The sequence below is a fragment of the Rana temporaria genome, chromosome 6, assembly GCF_905171775.1.
Source record: "Rana temporaria chromosome 6, aRanTem1.1, whole genome shotgun sequence".
NCBI lineage: Eukaryota > Metazoa > Chordata > Amphibia > Anura > Ranidae > Rana > Rana temporaria.
Window position 1 is genome coordinate 181,088,108 of NC_053494.1, and position 22,379 is coordinate 181,110,486.

Here is a 22,379-nt window from a genome sequence, read left to right on the forward strand (position 1 = left end):
CCATGCGTCCAGCCCCTTTCAGGACACTGGCGCATTGATTCCAATGTGGGGGCTGTTTTTTTGAAGCACTGATTAGAGTCAGAGGCTCTAATAGGACTCAATATAAGGTGTGTTCGGGTCGCAGAGAGTGCGCTCCGAAGCCCATCCAGGTGTGTTACAACAGCAAATCAATATTCGCTGTTGTAACACTGATCCGCCTCCCAGCCAATCAGGAAGCTGGTTTTGACACCAGTCACCCGTTTGGCTGAAAGGACAGACTGATCCTATTGGATGCCTAGGAGGAGGGGGGAGGGGCCTTACAGTGGAAGCCGCTGTGATGCAGAGTGGACACAAAAGCCGCAACCTGGCGCTCATAGGAGCCCGCCCACCTGCAACCAATGGGGCAAGTGCCAGGGTGGGGTTGTTGTTTGCCCCCCCCTCCCCCCCAAAAAAACACCAGCCGCCACTGCCTACAGATAAGCTGCATGTACTGTAAATATCTTCTAAGTGTGCGCAGGTTAGGGGATATTCCCATTGGCTGCAGCTGGTGACATCACTGAATCAGGCACAGTAGCACTGCATTTAGGGCGTGCTCAGTGTGTACAGCGATGTACGATAGTGACATCATCGCGGTCCCAGCATTCTAATGGCCGGAGAGTGGGAGCCCAGAAGAGCAGGTGAAGATGGAGGCGACGGCGTAGAGGGCGGTGACTAGGGTTGCCACCTCATCCCTTTAAAAAGGAACACATCTGAATTGCACAGGTTCTGTGGCTGATTAAGGTGGTAATTAAACTCACTTGGTGCCTTATCTGCATTAAATTAGCCTCAGAATCTGTGTAATTCAGATGTGTTCCTTTTTAAAGGGATGAGGTGGCAACCCTAGCGGTGACACACCATATATGGTAGTATGTAGTGCACATTATTATAGAAACATGGAAGGGGCTGTAAACAAATCAGGAGAGTTTCCTAGTGCAGTGTCTGTGTATTTTCTCAGTGTAGCAATAATAAAACTTTACTGCCAGTAAAGAGAGGATCCCATATACAGGTGAATACCAGTCACATGACAGCTCGGTCACCTGACCCATCCTCCCTCCCACCTCTCTAATTACAAGCAAACATGGTGAGATAGGAGGAGTGACGTCACCTCCGTCTCCTCGGTGATCCTCTCCAGTCCCGCCCCCTGCCGGCCAGCCGCCGCACAGTCAGGTAAGCGCTCTGTGTGAATGGGGGGTCCGGACTGTCCCACTATGCAGGCAGCGCGGGGGGGAGATTAACCCTTCCCGGACTCCATATTAGGAACACACAGGGAATATCTCACGGCGGTCTCTGGTAGTCGGCGCTTTGCGGCTCGTATGCTTTTCCTGAGGCCTTATATTTGGGACTGGAAACGAAGTTGCTATGTGGGCACCCCTATAATGAGCGTGCAGATGTCAGAATCCGGGTTGTGCATGGTGTGGGGGTGGAGGGGACTTGTAGTGCTGTGTGATCTGGTACCTGACTTCCCTCCAATCTCTCCATAGCAGTGTCTGCGACCTCAACTCTTCTATATAAACTTTACATTAACCTCTTGCTGACCAGACGTTTTCTGGCATTTCTGTTTACAAGTTTAAATTCGTATTTTATTGCTAGAAAATTACTTAGAACCGCCAAACATTATATATATTTTAGCAGAGACCCTAGGGAATGAAATGGCGATTGTTGTCACACAATAATTATGCAGCGGTTTTGCAAATATTTTTTTGGGGAATAAATACACTCGAATGAATTAAAGAAATCAAAACACAATATATACCCCAATTTTTTTTTGTAAACTATAAAAGATGATGTTACGCCGAGTAAATAGATACCTAACGTGTCACGCTTTAAAATTTGCGCACACTCGTGGAATGGCAACGAACTGCGGCGCTTAACTGCTCGCCGCACACGTTATACCCGAAAGACGGCTACAGTACGGGCCTTAATTGCCGGGAGGATGTCCATGAGCTGCCTGCGGTGGGTGTATCGCAAAAAATGGCCTGGTCATTGAGCAGCCAAAAATTCCGGGGGCTGAAGTGGTTAATGTTGATTTACTAAAGGCAAATACACTGCGCACTGCAAGTATTGTTGCGCCAGAGCTTAGTAAATGAGGGGAAACTACTGATTTCTATCATCCAATCATGTGCAAGTAAAAAAGCTGTTTTTCTATTTTCCTTGCATGTGATTGGGTATTCTTTGCAAAGTGAAGTTTTACCTCATTTACTAAGTTCTGGAGCAACTTCACTTGCATTGCACAGTAAACCTTGCCTTTAGTAAATCAACCACATTGTATTCTGATGCCGCGTACACACGATCATTTTTCGGCATGAAAAAAGACATTGGCCCGGATTCAGGTAGATTTGCCCCTTATTTGCGGAGGCACAGGGCAGCGCCCCCGCAAATTTACTGCGCTACCCGCGATTCACGGAGCAGTAGCTCCGTAAATTGCGTGTGCGCTGTGTAAACTTGCCCTGCGTAAGGGCGCCTAATGTAAATGATCCCGTAGGGGGCGGGAATCATTTAAATTAGGCGTGCGCCGAGCGTAGAGCGCATGCTCCGTCGGGAAACTTTCCCGACGTGCATTGCGGCAAATGACGTCGCAAGGACATCATTTGCTTCAAAGTGAACGTGAATGGCGTCCAGCGCCATTCACGAATCACTTACGCAAATTACGTAAAATTTGAACGTCGCAACGCAGGTACGACGGGTATACTTTAGCATTGGCTGCCCCTGCTATTAGAAGGGGCAGCCTTACGCTAAACACGCCGTACGGAAACGACGTAAATTGCGTACGCAGGGCTCGTGCAACATTGTGAATCGGTGTTAGTATGCAATTTGCATACTATACGCTGAGCACAATGGGAGCGCCCCCTAGCGGCCATCGCAAGAATGCAGCCTAAGATATGCGTGGCATAAGAGCCTTATGCCACGCAGATTTTAGGCTGCAGTCGGCGTTGCGATGTTCCTGAATCAGGAGCATTCGTAACGCCGGGGCAAGTAAGCAATTGCGCTGTGTAACCTATGGTTACACAGGCGCAATTGCTACTTGAATCCGGGCCACAGTTTTTAAAAACGTAATTTAAAATGATCGTGTGTGGGCTTCACATCGTTTCTCGGCTTCTGAAAAACGACAATTTTTTTTTTGAACATGCTGCATTTTTTCACGTCGTTTTTTTAAAATGTAGTTTTTCGTGTTGTTAAAAATGATCGTGTGTGGGCAAAAACGACGTTTTAAACCCGCGCATGCCCAGAAGCAAGTTATGAGATGGGAGCGCTCGTTCTGGTAAAACTAGGATTCATAATGGAGTAAGCACATTCATCACGCTGTAACAGACAGAAAAGCGCGAATCATCTTTTACTAACACGGAATCAGCTAAAGCAGCCCAAAGGCGAATAGAACTTCCCCTTTAGAGTGCCGTCGTACGTGGTGTACGTCACCGCGCTTTGTTCATCATTTTTCAAAAACGATGGTGTGTGGGCAACGTCGTTTTTAATGATGAAGTTGGAAAAACTTCGTTTTTTGGACATGCTGAAAAACTATGTTTTTTTTTTAATGCCGAAAAATGATCGTGTGTACGCGGCATTACAGCCGACAGCGGGGACTAAAGCCCAGAGTATCAAACAATTGCCTCCTTTTAAAAAAAAAAAAACTATATTGTTGACCTTTTTTATTCGTTGTTGTATATTGGCTCTGCTGTGTCCATTCATGTTCTGCAGTATTTGCTGCATGTCATTTCTCCGGCCTGATGGTGATATGATTGTACAGTGTGTGTACATTCCACACATCGACCATTTTGATCCTATTCTGCCATCCACACATTCAAGGTGGATGGGAAAATCCTTTTCCGCTGAGCTATTGTATTCTGACAGCCGCAAGAATACAATGATCCGTGTTGATGGCTATAGCCGTAGGCACTAATCTTTCAGGAAAAACCTGACAGGCTGGTTCAGGGCCGCCATCAGGAATTATGGGGCCCCTTACACAGCTTCAGTCATGGGACCCCTGGAGCAGAGAACCGGGGGGGGGGTGCTGCCGTCTGAAATTGAAATTGAGAAGCAGGAGGGGGGGGGGGTTGCCGCGAATTGAGAAGTGGAGGGGGCCCTTTACAAATTATTAATAACAATTTAAAATAATAAAAAAATATATAAAATAAATAAATAAACATTTATTAAAAAAAGGGGGGGGAGTCGCCATCCAGGGCCCTGGGAACCTCTGGGCCCTTTAATAAAAAAAGAAAAAAAAACATTTATATATAAAAAAAGGGGGGTTTGCCACATGGGGCCCTGGAGACCTCATGAGCCCTTTAATATATATATATATATATATATATATATATATATATATATATATATATATATATATATAAAAAGGAATAAAAAGGAATAAAAAATAAATAGATAAAATAATATAAAAAAAAATTTTTATAAAAAAAGGGGGGTTGCCATCCGGGGCCCTGGGGACCTCTGGGCCCTTTAATAATATTAATAATAATAATAATAATATATATATATATATATATATATATACTAGCTGAATACCCGGCGTTGCCCGGTCTTCCCATCTTAACCTTTTGGGGAGGAATATCATAGTAATATAAATATACCCATCTTTTATATAAGGGTGTAGGTAAGGGTTAATTTAACTGTCATATATTTTTATTTGGCATATAAGTAATATGTGTACCAGGTATTATTGAAATATCTCCAGGCGTACAGAAGTTATGTGGGAACATACATTTCCCATTGATTTGCATGGGACTTTAAACAAAAACCCCGACCCTCACAAATGGGGGTAGTTAAGGGATAAATTAACTATCCTATAGTTTAAGTGGACATATAAGTAACATGTGACCAAGTGTTATCGTAATATGTACAGCCGTTTGGAAGTTATGAAGTAACATGTATTTCCCATAGAGTTGAATGGGACTTTAAAGGAAAACCCCTACCATGGCAAATGGGGGTGGGTAAGGGTTAAACCACCTATCCTATGTTTGTTGCTGACATATAAGTAACATGTGTGCCAAGTTTCATGTTAATATCTTTAGCCGTTTGGACGTGATGCTGGAACATACATACATACACACGTTGAGTTTTATATATATAGATAGATTAAAAAAAAAAAAATACATTTTTATATATTTTTTTTGTCAAAAAAGGGGTGTTTTCATCCCGGGCCCTGGGGATCTCTGGGCCCCTGGGGACCCCCGTACCCCTAAGAAAAAAAAATTGGCCCTTTAATAAAAAATATATATATTAAAAAATATATATATTTTTTATAAAAAATAAATAAAAAAAAGGGGGGTTGCCATCCGGGGCCCTGGGGGCCTTCGGACCCCTGGGGACCTCCGGACCTCTAAAAAAAAAAATGTCCCTTTAATAAAAAATATATTAAAAAAAATATATATATTTTTTTATAAAAAATAAATAAAAAAATGGGAGTTGTCATATGTGGCCCTTTTTTTTTAAAGGGGGTTGCCATCCGGGCCCCTGCTGGCCCGGGGCCCACTACAACATGGCCAGTTGTACTGGCTTATCAGTGGCCCTGGGCTGGTTCTACACAAGTCAACCGATAGAGCAATTTGTGTACTGTCCATAGATCTAAATGTATCCGGTCCCTGCTGAGCTGGCTGAATTTTGATCCATATATGGGAGGCATGGGCAGAGTATTGTCACCCTATAACAGGAAGTGCCTGAACATGGACATTAATGGCAGACTCACCAGGTATTATTTTAATCCCTTTTGCTGCCACTGATGTGTTGGCACAATATGTGGAATGTTTGTAAATCTGACAAATAAAAATATAAAGTGATTCAGCGCTGGAAAAATATAAATACAAATAAAACTTGATATGCAAGCCAGCACTGCAGATATAATCCAAAAAAATATCTCGAAGTGAATAGGTAAATTATTAGTGCAGCGCAAGTGAATAAAACTAAAAATACAAAATTATAACACAATAGTTCAAACTATTTAAATAGAGTCCATAAAGTGCAAAGTGATAAAGGTGCTCCGAAAAACACAATAGTGATAAATGGTGCAGAAATCTTCATCAGATCTGTGACCCATAGGACAGGATTATCCTCCACCAAGGCTAATGGGTGGCCTCTCACCTCAACACTTCGACCTGTGGCTAGGTCAAAGGGCAAAAAGCAAATCCTCCAAATAATAGTAATCAGCTTAACATGGGCTCAACTCCAAATCGTCCACCCGATGGAACCAGCGAGCAATATGCAAGGCAACACTCTCCCATACAACATTCAATGGACCGGAAAGGAGTAAGAAAACAATCTAAGTGCTCTCTGCTTAAAACGTTTAATGATGATAAAACATAAGATAAAAACTCACATTGTCCTGCACTCTAAACCGAGTGCAGGTAAGACAGCAAATACCGGAGCTCAGCGTCCGGATCGATGTAGACAGCGTGTGAGGTCTCTGTGAGGTAAACGCGGGTGACGCTGACGTAGCTCCTCCCCCTCGTACGCGTTACGTCCCAGTGCGGGCGGGACTTCATCAGCGTGTAAATCTGACAAGTCAACTGTTTGCCAGCCCCAGTGTGTTTTCCCTCTTGCATGGACCTCCCACCATGTTTCCTGGGCTACATTGTCCCACCTCAGGACCTGGGACCAGCATGGTTGGTGACGCTAGGTAGAGGAGCGTGAAGCCAGCAAAGGTACATTCACTGATCTACCCTACCTAGTAAGAACCGGGTTCAACTGTTACTTTCCCCTGGCTCCAATTGGCAGGGAAAAAAACAAATGGAGCCTTTAAAAAAAAAAAACATGCACTTGGACCCCTCCCCAAAAATTTGAGCCCATCCCTTCATACCCACACAAACAAATGTAAACACACGTCCAGGACACCTATGTATGAAAACATTGATTGTGCTAAAGGCCATTATTCATGGTTAACTCTAAGGCCTCGTACACACGACCGAACATGTCCGCTGAAACTGGTCCATCGGACCAGTTTCAGCAGACATGTTCGGTCGTGTGTAGGGCCGACCGGACAATTTTCCGGCCGACCAGACAGGTTTCCAGCGGACAACTGTTTCTTAGCATGCTAAGAAACATGTCCGCTGGAAGCCTGTCCGCCGGACATGTCCGATGGTCAGTACGACTCATCGGACATGTCCGCTGGCCCAAGAACCCGCGCATCGCGTCAAAGTGATTTGACGCATGCGTGGAGCATTGAACTTCCGGGTTCGCGCACGTCGCCGCATCATCATCATCGCCGCGTCGTCACCGCGTATTCTGTCCGCGCGGAATTTGGTCTGATGGTGTGTACAGCCATCAGACCAAATGATCCCAGCGAACATGTCCGATGAAAACGGTCCGCGGACTGTTTTCATCGGACATGTTGGGTCGTCTGTACGGGGCCTAAACTGGTGATCTGTAGGGAATTTTTCAAGCCTATGGAAAATAAACCACTTTCCGCCCGCGCTATAGCTATAAGAAAGGCTACAGTACGGTCTTCCAGTGCAGGGAGGGCGTCCATAGACGTCCTTACGTGATCGCGGTGCTTGTGCACCCCATGTTGAGGGCTCTGTGATCGTTGAGACCTTCTGACTTGGATGATCACAGATCGGGGTAAACGGCCAATCACAGTGGCCCTTTTACAACGTGATCAGCTGTCAGGCAATGACAGCTGATCACATAAGTAAACAGAAGCAGGTTATTGGCTTTTAGATAGCCGGTAACCGTCTTCTGTTACAGGAACATCAGTCCCAACATTTATGACCAGTGCCACCTATCAGTGCCCATCGTTATGCTAATCATTGCCCATTAGTGCCTCATGATCAGTGCAGCCTCATCGATGCCCTTCAGTGAAGCCTTATCAGCACACATTTCTTTTTTTTTTTGGTCTTTTTTTGTTTCTTTAGCAAAAAATAAAAACCCAGTGGTGATTAATTACTACCAAAAGAAAGCTCTATGGGCCAGATTCACGTAGAATCGCGGCGGCGTAACGTATCGTAGATACGTTAGACCGCCGCAAGTTTTCATCGCAAGTGCCTGATTCACCAAGCACTTGCGTGAAAAATTACGCCGGCGGCCATACTTTAACATGGGCTGTGTAAAGTTAGGGCAGCTAAAACGATGACTAACTTTGCGACGGGAAACTAGACTAGCAACGACGTAACGAACGCGAAAAACCGTCGTGGATCGCCGTAAGTACTAATTTGCATACCCAACGCTGGTTTACGACGCAAACTCCCCCCAGCGGCGGCCGAGGTATTGCATCCTAAGATCCGACAGTGTAATTCAATTACACCTGTCGGATCTTAGGGCTAACTATGCGTAACTGATACTATGAATCAGTCGCATAGTTGGAACGGCCCTAAAACAGAGATACGACGGCGTATCAGGAGATACGCCGTCGTATCTCTTTTGTGAATCTGGCCCTATACTGTATGTGTGGGGAAAAAAAAATGTATTTGGGTACAGTGTTGCATGACCACACAATTGAAGTCATTCAAAGTGTGAGAGTTCTGAAAGCTGAAATTGATCTGGGCAGGAAGGGGGTGAAAGTGCCCAGTAGGCAAGGGGTTAAGGGTACCAAAGTTTGCCACCATTTTACAAGCACAATTTTAATACTTGACATGCTGGGGGTCTTATTACTTCCATTCTGGATCGATAGTCAGAGAGCACCCACTGCATGTGGTAACAAGGCCTTATAGATTTTCTAAGCTCCTGTGTGGTTAGGTTTTGCTAAAGATCTGCTGCAGAGCTTTTTTCTTCCTTTTGTTTTAGTTGAATTATCTTTCTTTTTTCTATTCTAAGTATATTTGATAAAACTGGCATTATCTTTCTAGCAGCAGGAAAATGAAGCTTGGGACCCATAAAATTCCGTGCCAGCATGCCTCTCTTCGCCATTATAAGTTGGATTTCTTTGTCGGTGACATAGTGACTTTACTATATACTTTGTGAACTTTGCTAATCCCCCATGAATTTATTATAAGATGCTAAGTGATAATTCCCATAGAAATTAACATTTCTGGTATAAATAACCCCGTAATTAATGTGCATTCAGGCAATCCAGCCTCATTTGCATAGACACTGGTGGATACTGTCAATACGTTTGTCTCCTTTGTGGAAAGCGGCAATGTCAAAGAAGGCTAATGACAGGATTGTCCTTTACTGCTGGGAAAACCTTACCCAGATTCCTCTTCTATCATTTTTCTACAACTGTTTCTGCTGATATGGAAAAATCTTTCTCTATACCTGCTACAAAAAGAGTACAGTGCCAGCAGCTTAAAGTAGTATTAAACAGTCCATTTTTTTGAATGACTGCATTCTGACCAACCGGGGAAACATTCCCCAATACATTACTTACAGCAAATGTGTGTGCATACATTTACATTTTGTACTCCTCAGTGCCACCGGCTTTGCATCACAGAGTATCACTTCCCTGAACTTCCTGATTAGGGAGCGCTCACTGCAGCGTCAGGTGACTTTTTGCTTTTAGACTACATGATGCCTTATGCCCAACCTCTCCCCCTTTTGTCTCTGTGCATGCTTGCCAGCCATGTAGCATCAGATGGCCTCCTGCATTGGGAGTAAATGTCCCGTAATTGTTTGTGCCCAGTCATACTGCAATTTAATGCCATGATTACTTGCACTCCCACTCTATCAGAATCGGGGTACCTCCTTTGTCCTCATGCCCAGCCCATACTACACATGCACCTCATTTGTCCTCACTCCCAGCCCATACTACACATGCACCTCCTTTGTCCTCATGCCCAGCCCATACTACACATGCACCTCCTTTGTCCTCATGCCCAGCCCATACTACGCATGCACCTCTCTATTTGTCCAAAATTTGGCAAACAGTATTGGGAGCATGCGTGTCATGGTGACTCAACGGAGACCATGCATTGTGGTGGAGTCACCCTATAGGTGGATGTTACGGAATGACCCGTGACAACCAGAGACTTTTGAAGGATGGGGGGTACTCCTGTGCCAGCGTCACTAATGACTCTTGGGTCTAGGGTCACCCTGTGCCCCTTTTGGGCATAGGGTGACTGGGAAATATTAATTATAAATTACATGAAATGGGACATTACTGTTAATTCATGTATTGCAGGAGATCTGGACATATTACAGGTGATTTCATTCTGACCCCCATCCGGTCAATAAGAGTGTCTCCTTCAATGTGAGGACACATGCTTTTGAGGTGTTAATTGGGTCTGCTCCAAGACCTTTTATTATGTATGCTAATAACACTGTTTGTGTGAAGATGCTATTGATGATAGATATGTGTTGTGAGTTAGCAGTCTAAGGGTCAGATGTCTCCTTTCAGGGGTAGGGAATTAGCATGTCAATTATGTTTATTAAAGGAATGTGACCTCTCAGCTGTAGTAATTAGGTCATGTTAAATCGGTGCCAAAACGTCTGACATAGAAATGTGTATTATGCAGGTGAATCACTTAGTATCGGAGTCCGGACGTCTGGGGATAATTGGCTCCTCTGAATGTCATTGTCTAGAGGAACGTGATTGAAGCCCCATGGTGTGATGTGTGGGTGGAGAGTTCTTTGTCCCTTTTGATTACTGTAACATGCCTGTACTGCATAAAAAGTTGAGAGCTAACCATTAAAATTCATTCATACATTTGACTCAGAAAGATTAAAGTCTCCTCACTCTGCTTATTGGCAGGACTGCAGCCTCTCTGCATCCTTTGTCTCATTTTACAGTGTGTGTGGGGGCAGTCTTGATAAGGAAGGCAGAGTTGAAACCAGGGAGTTCACTGGCTTAAATTTTTACAGGTTCTAATACAGGACCATTTCGAAGAGTAGTCATGCGTATAATATATTTGTGTGTGTGTGTGTATATTTTATCAAAATGTTCATAAATACGGTAGTCCAATAGCTGCACTACCACAACTCCAAAGGAACTTGGGAACCCTTGAAAAATTGGAAAGTAAATGTAATTTTATGATCTCCAAACAATTGTTAAGTCTTTGGTGTGTTCCCCCATGCCAGAGAATGGAGCAATCTCTCCAGTAGCCTCTATCCAAACATAAATTTAGATTGTATTAAGATGGAAAATAAATAATTTCAGCAGTAAAGTGCTGTAAAATATATAAAAATCCACAGAACAGAGTCCAAGTTTAGACTGACAAGTAATGTCATGATGATGTAATCAAAGATTTATGTTGCAAAGGCAACTTCATCAGGAGTGTGCAGGTGTACTGGGCCGATATCACCTCATTGACACTTTGAAAGGAAAACTCGCCCCCTGTACTAATAATTCCCCTGCCAAAAATTTTTTGTTTAACAGGTAAAATATTCCTTGCGTATGGTTAGTGCTTGGTCTTTTTATATCATATACCACCTATAAACCAGACACATTTTCTAGAAGCAATGGATAAACTTTTGACATGAAGCACTTGCCAGACCACTCATGTAACTTACCTTCTGGGCTGCCCTTGTGGCCTCCAGTATGTAGGAAGGACGATTAGGGCTCTACACATTTGTCAGCGCATAGAGCGTTTCTCCTCTCTTTTTGCTAAAATACATAATAAAGGACTGAAGTTTTGTGAGATCAATACTCACATTGGAGGAAGTCTACTCTCACTAGAGAAGTCCCTCAGAATTTTTAAGTTAGATCTTTTAACCCCCTTGGGACTGAAGTTTGATTTGGATGTCAACGGTTTCACCTCTGGTAATTAATGTTAATAATTATCTTTGTAGTTGTCATGTTGTATATGATGAGTTTTTTTTTTTTAAATTGTCCGGCATGTAGATGTAAAGAAATATACAATCTACTAATGCTTAGCAGTGTTATATTTTGTTCCACATCAACATAGTCAAGTTTTGATAGACAATTTGGTTGGCATGAAAAAAATAAAGAAAAAAGTATTAATAAAGCCACAAGAGCTTAAAGGAAATTTACATAACAAGACTTTCATGTTTCTTCAAATGCAGAATTTTCATGCTTGACTGGAGAGTTTCCTTAAAACTTTCTAATGATTATCTTGACAGATTATCCCAAGAAGGCTTAAAAAATAGATCAGTCTGTGTTCTGGCTTGATGCAGCAAACACCTACGGGTCAAGTTCTTTTAAAGATTTAAAGTGGTTGTAAAGCCACAAGGTTTTTTTACCTTCCTGCATGGGTGGACTATGCGATTCCCCTTACTTTCAATATCGCCTGAATCGAGGCATGATTTTGCCGCGATTGTCACATGACAAATCGCAGGACTGCTTTTGGGAAACAGGTGTCCTGTCATTTTGTTTGTGTGATTTGGCAGGTGAAAATATTGTCCCATGATTGGGGTGCAATCTAGTGAGAGTAGACTTCCTCCAATGTGAGTATTGATCTCACAAAACGTCAGTCCTTTATTATGTATTTTAGCAAAAAGAGAGGAGAAACTCTCTATGCGCTGACAAATGTGTAGAGCCCTAATCATCCTTCCTACATACTGGAGGCCACAAGGGCAGCCCAGAAGGTAAGTTACATGAGTAGTCTGACAAGTGCTTCATGTCAAAAGTTTATCCATTGCTTCTAGAAAATGTGTCTGGTTTATAGGTGGTATATGATATAAAAAGACCAAGCACTAACCATACGCAAGGAATTTTTTACCTGTTAAACAAAAATTTTTTGGCAGGGGAATTATTAGTACAAGGGGCGAGTTTTCCTTTCAAAGTGTCAATGAGGTGATATCGGCCCCAGTACACCTGCACACTCCTGATGAAGTTGCCTTTGCAACAAAAATCTTTGCTTACATCATCATGACATTACTTGTCAGTCTAAACTTGGACTCTGTTCTGTGGATTTTAATATATTTTACAGCACTTTACTGCTGAAATTATTTATTTTCCATCTTAATACAATCTAATTTATGTTTGGATAGAGGCTACTGGAGATATTACTCCATTCTCTGGCATGGGGGAACACACCAAAGACTTAACAAATGTTTGGAGATCATACAATGAATTTACTTTCCAATTTTCCAAGGGTTCCCAAGTTCCTTTGGAGTTGTGGAAGTGCAGCTATTGGACTATTTATGAACATTTTGATAAAAAATACACACACACACAAATATATTATACGCATGACTACTCTTCGAAATGTATTGGAACCTGTAAAAATTTAAGCCAGCTCACTGGTTTCAACTCTGTCTTCCTTACCAAGACTTGCCCACACACACACACTGTAAATTGAGACAAAGGATGCATAGAGGCTGCAGTCCTGCCAATAAGCAGGGTGAGGAGACTAATCTTTCCAGAAGGGAACTCAAAGGTTTTAAATTCCCAGACTCATCTGACCTTGCCCCAACAATCAGCACCATGGGTTCTTCTAAGCAGTTGTCTAGAAAAACTGAAACTGAAAATAGTTGACGCTTACAAAGCTGGAGAAGGCTATAAAAAGCCTTTTCAGATGTCAATATCCTCTGTTCGGAATGCAATTAAGAAATGGCAGTCATCAGGAACAGTGGAAGTTAAAGCAAGATCTGGAAGACCAAGAAAAATATCAGACAGAACAGCTCGTAGGATTGTGAGAAAAGCAATTCAAAACCCACGTTTGACTGCACGATCCCTCCAGAAAGATCTGGCAGACACTGGAGTTGTGGTACACTATTCCGCTATAAAGAGATACTTGTACAAATATGGTCTTCGTGGAAGAGTCATCAGAAGAAAACCTCTTCTACGTCCTCACCACAAAAATCAGCGTTTGAACTTTGCAAATGAACATATAGACAAGCCTGATGCATTTTGGAAACAAGTTCTGTGGACCGATGAGGTTAAAATATAACCTTTTGGCCGGAATGAGCAAAGGTACGTTTGGAGAAGAAAGGGCACAGAATTTAATGAAAATAACCTCTGTCCAACTGTTAAGCATGGGGGTGGATCAATCATGCTGTGGGGTTGTATTTTAGCCAGTGGCACAGGGAACATTTCAGGAGTAGAAGAAAAAATGGATTCAATAACATTTCAGCAAATTTTGGATGGTAACTTAATGCCATCTGTGAAAAAGCTGAAGTTAAAGAGAGGATGGCTTCTACAAATGGATAATGATCCTAAACACACCTCAAAATCCACGGGGGATTACATCAAGAGGCGTAAACTGAAGGTTTTGCCATGGCCTTCACAATCTCCTGACCTCAACATAATTGAAAATCTATAGACCTTAAAAGAGCCGTGCGTGACAGACAGCCCAGAAATCTCAAAGAACTGGAAGACTTTTGTAAGGAAGAATGGGCAAAGATACCTCAAACAAGAATTGAAAGACTCTTGGCTGGCTCCAAAAAGCCTTTACAAGCTGTGATACTTGCCAAAGGGGGCAGTACAAGATATTAACTCTGCAGGGTGCCCAAACTTTTGCAGACGCCATTTTTTTGTTTTCTGTAATTTTGAAAGTGTAAATGATGGAAATAAAATCTAACTTTTTTTTGACATATTATAAGAATGTCTAATCTGTTATTTGATGCCTTTTGGAGATTTTTCCATCTTTCCTTGGCTTCGTTATGCATATTAATACATTTTTTTACCTGGGGTGCCCAAACTTTCGATCCCCACTGTACTCTGCATTTAAAAATTACATATAAAAATGTATTACTAATTACAGAGCTGTATTAACTTGTGTCTTTTATATATATGCCTAGAGTTCAGATCTAATGTTGGCTAATTGCTGTTTTTAATTAACACATTAATGTGTTTTCTGTTGTAGGCTGATTACGATGGTGGAGTTTATTCGGACGCTGTCTGACCACATAGATGATGTCAACAGTTGTGCCTTCTCACACTCGCTCTTGGCGACGTGCTCCTTGGATAAAACAATCCGGGTGTATACCCTAAATGACTATACTGAGGTGGCCTTCTCTCCCCTCCGAGGACATACATATGCTGTTCACTGCTGCTGCTTCTCTCCTAGTCAGACTATGTTGGCTTCCTGTTCTACGGATGGCCGGACCATCCTCTGGAATATGTGTAATGGGCAGGTTTTGGCTTCTCTGGAACATCCAAATTCCAGCCCTGTTAGGGTGTGCAGGTTCTCACCCAGCTCCATGTATTTAGCGTCTGGCGCGGCTGATGGATCCGTGGTTTTGTGGAATGTACCGCTGATGAAATTTTACAGGTAAAACCTTTTCTACAAGCATTATTCTTCATTATTTTTAGGGTTGTCCCGATACCGATACCAGTATCGGTATCGGGACCGATACCGAGTATTTGCGGGGGTACTTGTACTCTCGCAAATACCCCCGATGCCTAAATAGAATACTTGCCCCCCGCCGCCGTCGCCGTATATCGCAAATCCGCCGCTGCCGCGTTAATCACTGTGCGGCGAACATTACAGACACCTTTAGTGTGAATACCTGTTTTGCCCACCGCGCCTTGTATAGACACTCCCCCTTGGACGGATCTGTCCAATCCCGAGCAAGGGGGAGTGTCCTTTACACAGCGTGGCAGGGATAACAGCTATTCAAACGAAAGCTGCCTGTAATGTTCGCCACGCGGTGATTAACGCGACGGCATCATCATTAGGTATGGGGGACAGGGCTGCATATGTTTGGGGACATGGCTGGATATATGTGGGGGGACACGGCTGTATATATGGGGGACATGGCTACATCTATGGGGGACATGGCTGCATATATGTGGGGGGACATGGCTGCATTTATGTGGGGGGACATGGCTGCAATATGTTTGGGGACATGGCTGGATATATGTGGGGGGACATGGCTGCAATATGTGGGGGGACATGGCTGCAATATGTGGGGGGGGACATGGCTGCAATATGTGGGGGGGGACATGGCTGCATATATGTGGGGGGACATGGCTGCATATATGTGGGGGACATGGCTGCATATATGTGGGGGACATGGCTGCATATATGTGGGGGACATGGCTGCATATGTTGGGGGACATGGCTGCATATGTTGGGGGACATGGCTGCATATGTTGGGGGACATGGCTGCATATGTGGGGGACATGGCTGCATATGGGAGGACATGGCTGCATTTGTGGGGAGGACATGGCTGCATTTGTGGGGGGACATGGCTGCATTTGGGGACACATTTAAAAAAAAGTATCGGTATTCGGTATCGGCGAGTACATAAAAAAAAGTATCAGTACTTGTACTCGGTCCTAAAAAAGTGGTATCGGGACAACCCTAATTATTTTCCTGCAAAACCTTTCTTGGAATATAACCTCAGGGATGATGGGGGTACTCTATAGCGTGCCATTGTTCCTGTTTAGAACTAGAAAAATTGTGATTTCTCCTTGGTGGGACTTTGAAAGGCACTTGACACAAATCTTAAAAATTAAAGTATTCTTATTGATACAAAGTCATACAAGAAAGCTATTAAAACCATGAAAGTACAGCAAAACGCTTAAAGGAGGTGGTGTTTGTAGCTGCCATGGACCATGGTGGAGGATAGGAAGCTCGGAGCTATGGTCCACTGCAGCTACCAAACACCATCTCCTTTTGGGTTAGATACCAGTCTGTTTCCATGATCCAGACATCATTTAACATCTGAAGAGTTCCATTATAACCCCCCCTGCGTGGACCTCTACTCTATGGGACAGATTCAGGTAGAGCGGCGTACATTTGAGCAGGCGTAGCGCAGCTCATTTGCGCTATGCCGACGTAAAATAGAGAGGCAAGGCCAGTATTCACAAAGCACTTGGGGCCAGATTCACAGCAGAGATACGACGGAGTATCTCAGATACTCCGTCGTATCTCTCAGAGTATCTATGCGACTGATTCATAGAATCAGTTACGCATAGATATCCCTAAGATCCGACAGGTGTAATTGTTTTACACTGTCGGATCTTAGGATGCAATACCGCGGCCGCCGCTGGGGGGAGTTTGCGTCGTAAACCAGCGTCGGGTATGCAAATTAGGAGTTACGGCGATCCACAATGGTTTTTCGCGTTCGCTACGTCGCTGCTAGTCTAGTTTCTCGTTGCAAAGTTAGTCGTCGTTTTGGGTGCCTTAACTTTACACAGCAAACGCATTGCTGTATAAAGTATGGCCGTCGTTCCCGCCTCGAAATTTAAAAATTCACGTCGTTTGCGTAAGCCGTCCGGGAATACGGAATTACGCTACGCGCGTCGCCGTTCGAAAAAATGACGTCACTGTGCGCAAAGCACAGCGGGAATTTCGAAACGGAGCATGCGCAGTAGGTCCGGCGCGGGAGCGTGCCTAATTTAAATGGCACACGCCAATTTAAATTACGCGGGCTTACGCCGTAGGCCGCCGGCGTAATTTTTCACGCAAGTGCTTGGTGAATCAGGCACTTGCGATGAAAAATTGCGGCGGTGTAACGTACGATACATTACGCCGCCGCGATTCTACCTGAATCTGGCCCTAGCTCCCTAAGTTACGTTGGCGTAGCGTAAATGGGCCGGCATAAGCCCGCCTAATTCAAATTAGGAAGGTAGTGGGCGTGTTGTATTAAAATTAGCCGTGACCCCATGTAAATGACTTCCCGAACGAACCGCGCATGCTCAGAATCATGTCGAAATGTACGCCCTAAGTTACGACGGCTCAATGGCAACGATGTGAACGTAACCTACGCCCAGCCCCATTCACGTACGACTTACGCAAACAACGTAAAATCCGACGGCAGTTCCGACGTCCATGCCTAACATGACTTAGACCAACTATTTGGTGGTTTATCTTTACGCCTGAAAAACGCCTTACGTAAACGGCGTAGCTTACTGCGATGGGCGCAAGTACGCTCGGGAATTGGCGTATTTCGCTCATTTACATATTCAACGCGTAAATCAATGGAAGCGCCCCTAGACGCCAGCGTAAATATGCACCCAAGATACGATGGCGTAGGAGACTTGCGTCGGTCGTAGGAAGCCAAAATTCAGGCATATCTTGAACTGTGAATACAGCGCATAGATACGACGGCGCATCCGTGGACTTACGCGGCGTATCATTAGATACGCCAGCGTAAGTCTTTCTGAATCTGGCCCCATATGCCTAATCCACCCTATGGGCCTGGCATATTGTACTCTTCAGTGGTCGCTGACCCACCCTGGCATTCTTTCCTCCCCTCTATATGGGGAGTAAGGACTACTCTCTATCCTTCTGGTGGATACTGGGCAGAGATTGAACTACTACATTTTGGTTTTAATCTTGTACGGCGCTACTATGCTCTTCATTGTCCATGTGATTAGATGTGATACTTCAGATACCCTGATAAGGAGATTTGTGTTCTCTCTGAAACGCGTTGGGTAAAGGAAGTCACAATGTATTACCTGTCATTTCTAGGGCGAATTTTACTAGAGCTATGTGTTATGCCTTACTTTCATATTTTTAATCCCTTCCTACCCAGCCTATAGCAGAATGACGGGCGGTCGGGGGCTCCATTGTCCTGACTGGACATCTTTCAGAACAAGCCACAGTGCGTGCCCCCGGGAGCGCAGTGCAGCAATCAGTGGTGCTGTGTGTCGTCCGGACACACTGCATCTCCGATCAAGGTAAAGAGCCTACCTCTTTACCATGTGATCAGCTGTGTCCAATCATAGCTGATCACAGTGTAAATAGGAAGTGTCGGTTATCGGCATTCCTCTATTAACTGCTGACAGGGTGTGAGTAGAGGAGAGCTGGTAAGTGACTCTCCTGACAGAGGGGGGTCTGCGCTAATAATCAGTGCAGTGATTATCAGTGCAGCACTATCCCATCAGCGATGCCCAACTGTGCGCACCAGGGATGCCCATCAGTGCGGCCTGTCAGTGTCCATCAGTGATGCCTCTCAGTGCCATCTGTCAGTGCTGCTTATCAGTGCCCATCAATGCTTCCTGTCAGTGCCCATAAAGGCTGCCCATTAGTGCTGAATATCAGTGCCCATTAGTGCTGAATATGTGTGCTTCTTCATCAGCGCACATCAGTGAAGGAGAAAAATTACTTATTTACAACATTTTATAACGGAAACTAAGAAAAACTTTTTTTTTTTTGTTTAGCAAGAAATAAAAAACTCAGTGGTGATTAAATTCCACCAAAAGAAAGCTCTGTCATTTTTTTTTATAAAAATGTACTTTGGGTACAGCATTGCATGACCGCGCAATTGTCATTCAAAGTGTGACAGCGCTGAAAGCTGAATATTGTCCTGGGCAGGAAGGGGGTGAAAGTGCCCAGTATGCAGGTGGTTAATAGCTTTTATGTATGACTTTGTATCAATAAAAACACTTTAATTTTTAAGATTTGTTGGAATATATGCATGCTGTCTTTTTTATAGCAGTTTCCATGTGGCATTTATCAATGTGCAATAGTTTGAGAGAGCTGGCAATGATACCAGTATGAAGAGGAGTTATGATAACTGTTATGGGAACTGTTGCCATGTTTGCATGCAGATTGTATTTACCAGGTGGAGTTAAAGCAGAACTGATAAATACACAGATGAAATACATAAACGGCGGCTGTTTTACCTGCCACATGATTTGTATTTTGGTCTATTTGATTTATACAACCCTATCACACAGCACAGCCAGGTGGATGACACCACTTGCTGTTAAAGTGGAACTAAAGCCTCCATTTATAAAACTGTGAGCAATCAGCTCTTTATTGTAGAAGAGACATGGATTGTCTGTTCTGCAATAAAATAAACCTACCTGCCTGCTTGCAGCCCTCCTTACAATGTATACTTAAAGGGGTTGTAAAGGTACAATTTGTTTTTCCTAAATAGCTTCCTTAACCACTTAAGCCCCGGACCTTTAGGCAGCTAAATGCCCAGGCCAGGTTTTGCGATTCGGCACTGCGTCGCTTTAACAGACAATTGCGCGGTCGTGCGACGTGGCTCCCAAACAAAATTGGCGTCCTTTTTTCCCCACAAATAGAGCTTTCTTTTGGTGGTATTTGATCACCTCTGCTGTTTATATTTTTTGCACTATAAACAAAAATAGAGCGACAATTTTGAAAAAAATTCAATATTTTTTACTTTTTGCTATAATAAATATCCCCAAAAACATATCTAAAATGTTTTTTTTCCTCAGTTTAGGCTGATACGTATTCTTCTACCTATTTTTGGTAAAAAAAAATCGCAATAGGCGTTTATCGATTGGTTTGCGCAAAATTTATAGCGTTTACAAAATAGGGGATAGTTTTATTGCATTTTTATTAATTATTTTTTTTTACTACTAAAGGCGGCGATCAGCGATTTTTTTCGTGACTGCGACATTATGGCGGACACTTCGGACACTTTTGACACATTTTTGGGACCATTGTCATTTTCACAGCAAAAAATGCATTTAAATTGCATTGTTTATTTGTGTTCACTTAGTGTGTGTTTACAACTGTAGGGGGGTGTGGCTGTAGGTCTGACGTCATTGATCGAGTCTCCTTATAAAAGGGATCACTTGATCGATGCAGCGCCATAGTGAAGCACGGGGAAGCCGTGTTTACATACAGCTCTCCCCGTTCTTCAGCTCCGGGGAGCGATCGCGACGGAGCGGCTATAAACGAATAGCCGCGCCGTCGTCCCGGATCGCTCCCCGAGGGAATCCGACCGCCGCATGTAGCGGGGGGGGGGTCCCGATCGGACCCCCCCACCCGCTAGAAGGCAAGGACGTACATGTACGCCTATTTGCCTGTACGTGCCATTCTGTGGACGTACATATACATGCGGCGGTCGGGAAGTGGTTAACCTTAGTGCAGTCCTCCTTCACTTACCTCATCCTTCCATTTTGCTTTTAAATGTCCTTATTTCTTCTGAGAAATCCTCACTTCCTGTTCTTCTGTCTGTAACTCCACACAGTAATGCAAGGCTTTCTTCCAGGTGTGGAGTGTTGTGCTCGCCCCCTCCCTTGGACTACAGGAGAGTCAGGGCGCTCTCTACGTTGCAGATAGAGAAAGGAGCTGTGTGTTAGTGGGCGTCCTGACTCTCCTGTAGTCCAAGGGAGGGGGCGAGCACAACACTCCACACCAGGGAGAAAGCCTTGCATTACTGTGTGGAGTTACAGACAGAAGAACAGGAAGTGAGGATTTCTCAGAAGAAATAAGGACATTTAAAAGCAAAATGGAAGGATGAGGTAAGTGAAGGAGGACTGCACTGAGGTAAAGGAAGCTATTTAGGAAAAACAAATTGTACCTTTACAACCCCTTTAATAAAGAAAGTGCAGCACTAAGTCATGAATATCAAAACAATCAATGTAGATGAAAACGCATGCATGCATGATAAATGTCCATGCAATATGGTGCAAAAGGTCCACATATTAAAACAAATGAATGTCCCACAAGTGAATGTTAATCGATGAAAAACCTTGATAATGATGAATGTCCAAACCACCAGCGAATCACCTCACTCGTGCCCCCCCCCCCAATCGGTATAGGTCACCTCTAGGAATGCGACCCCCCAGCTATGCAGGGTCAAACAGCACTTGTGAGCCACCCCAGGACTCAAGGGATATCCAACACAGCTGGCACCTAAACTTCTTCCATAATATCCTCCTTGGTAGTCGGCAACAGAATATATGCAGTGAGAAAGACAATAGTGCTTGAATTGTTTTAAACACTGTCAAAAAATGTATTTCAAATTGTGCAGGCTACTCACATTGTATAAGTGCTTCCAGGGCACCAAACTAAGAGAGCATTGGTTTAAAACGTGTAACACATCCAAATACTCGGTCAGCTCCTAAAATCACTGTGGAGCCTGAATGCCTTTACTGTCCTAGCCCCTCCCCTACGCGTGTCGACACATGGTCACGTGTCTTCCTCAGGGGGATATCTCCTTACAATGTACACTGAGCTGCAGCTGCTCACACAGTGCGCTCATACACACACCCTACCTAATGAGGTCATATTGAGGGGATAATTAAGGGACCTTGCTGCAAAGTGTCTACCACAATTAACACTGTGGTAGATGTCAATACTGCAATTGGTACAACAAAATAAATTTTAGATAATTATCGCCTAATGTTGTGCCCACAAAATCCATTTGTTTTTCGATAGAGTTGTCTGAACTCATCCAATCCCTTTGTCTAAATAGTAGAATGTTGGCATGGTGAGGGTCTTCCCTTTGTAATTAGAACACCTGTTTCCTTCCATCGGAGACTGCATTGTAGAGATTTCTTCACGTCCTGTCTTGTAAAATAAAGGTGGTCCTGGGACAGAAAGTCAGCAGAAGTCTCTCCCTTTAAAAATAATGACAGAAGAACCCCCCCCCCCCCCCAAGAATTATTTTTCCAAGTAGAGAAATGCTAGAACTCGTTTTTATTGTTGACTGTCCCCTTAGTACAGATTTTCTGTTACTTCCTGTCTGGTAAAATGTTCTCCAAAACAGAAAGTCAGGAGAAATCTCCCCAGATCCGCAGATATCAGTAAGGAAAACTGTTGTTCTGATGGCAACTCAGACTCCTATCACATCTACTCTATTTCTTCTACATAACAGGCATTACGTGAAATGGAATAATGAAGCCTTTCCTTCCTTTCTTGTCT

General features: G+C 43.7%; 1 protein-coding gene across 2 annotated transcripts in view; it reads left to right on the forward strand.

Moving 5' to 3' along the window:
- The first annotated feature begins 1,079 nt into the window (after positions 1-1,079).
- The window catches only part of WDSUB1 (WD repeat, sterile alpha motif and U-box domain containing 1), a 61,101-nt gene continuing 39,801 nt past the window's right edge, over positions 1,080-22,379 (forward strand). For both annotated transcript variants that reach the window (XM_040357902.1, XM_040357903.1), the window contains exons 1-2: positions 1,080-1,185; positions 14,661-15,068. In XM_040357902.1, the coding sequence (XP_040213836.1) occupies positions 14,671-15,068 (398 nt within the window). In that variant the 5' untranslated portion in view covers positions 1,080-1,185; positions 14,661-14,670. The remainder of the gene's footprint in view (positions 1,186-14,660; positions 15,069-22,379) is intronic.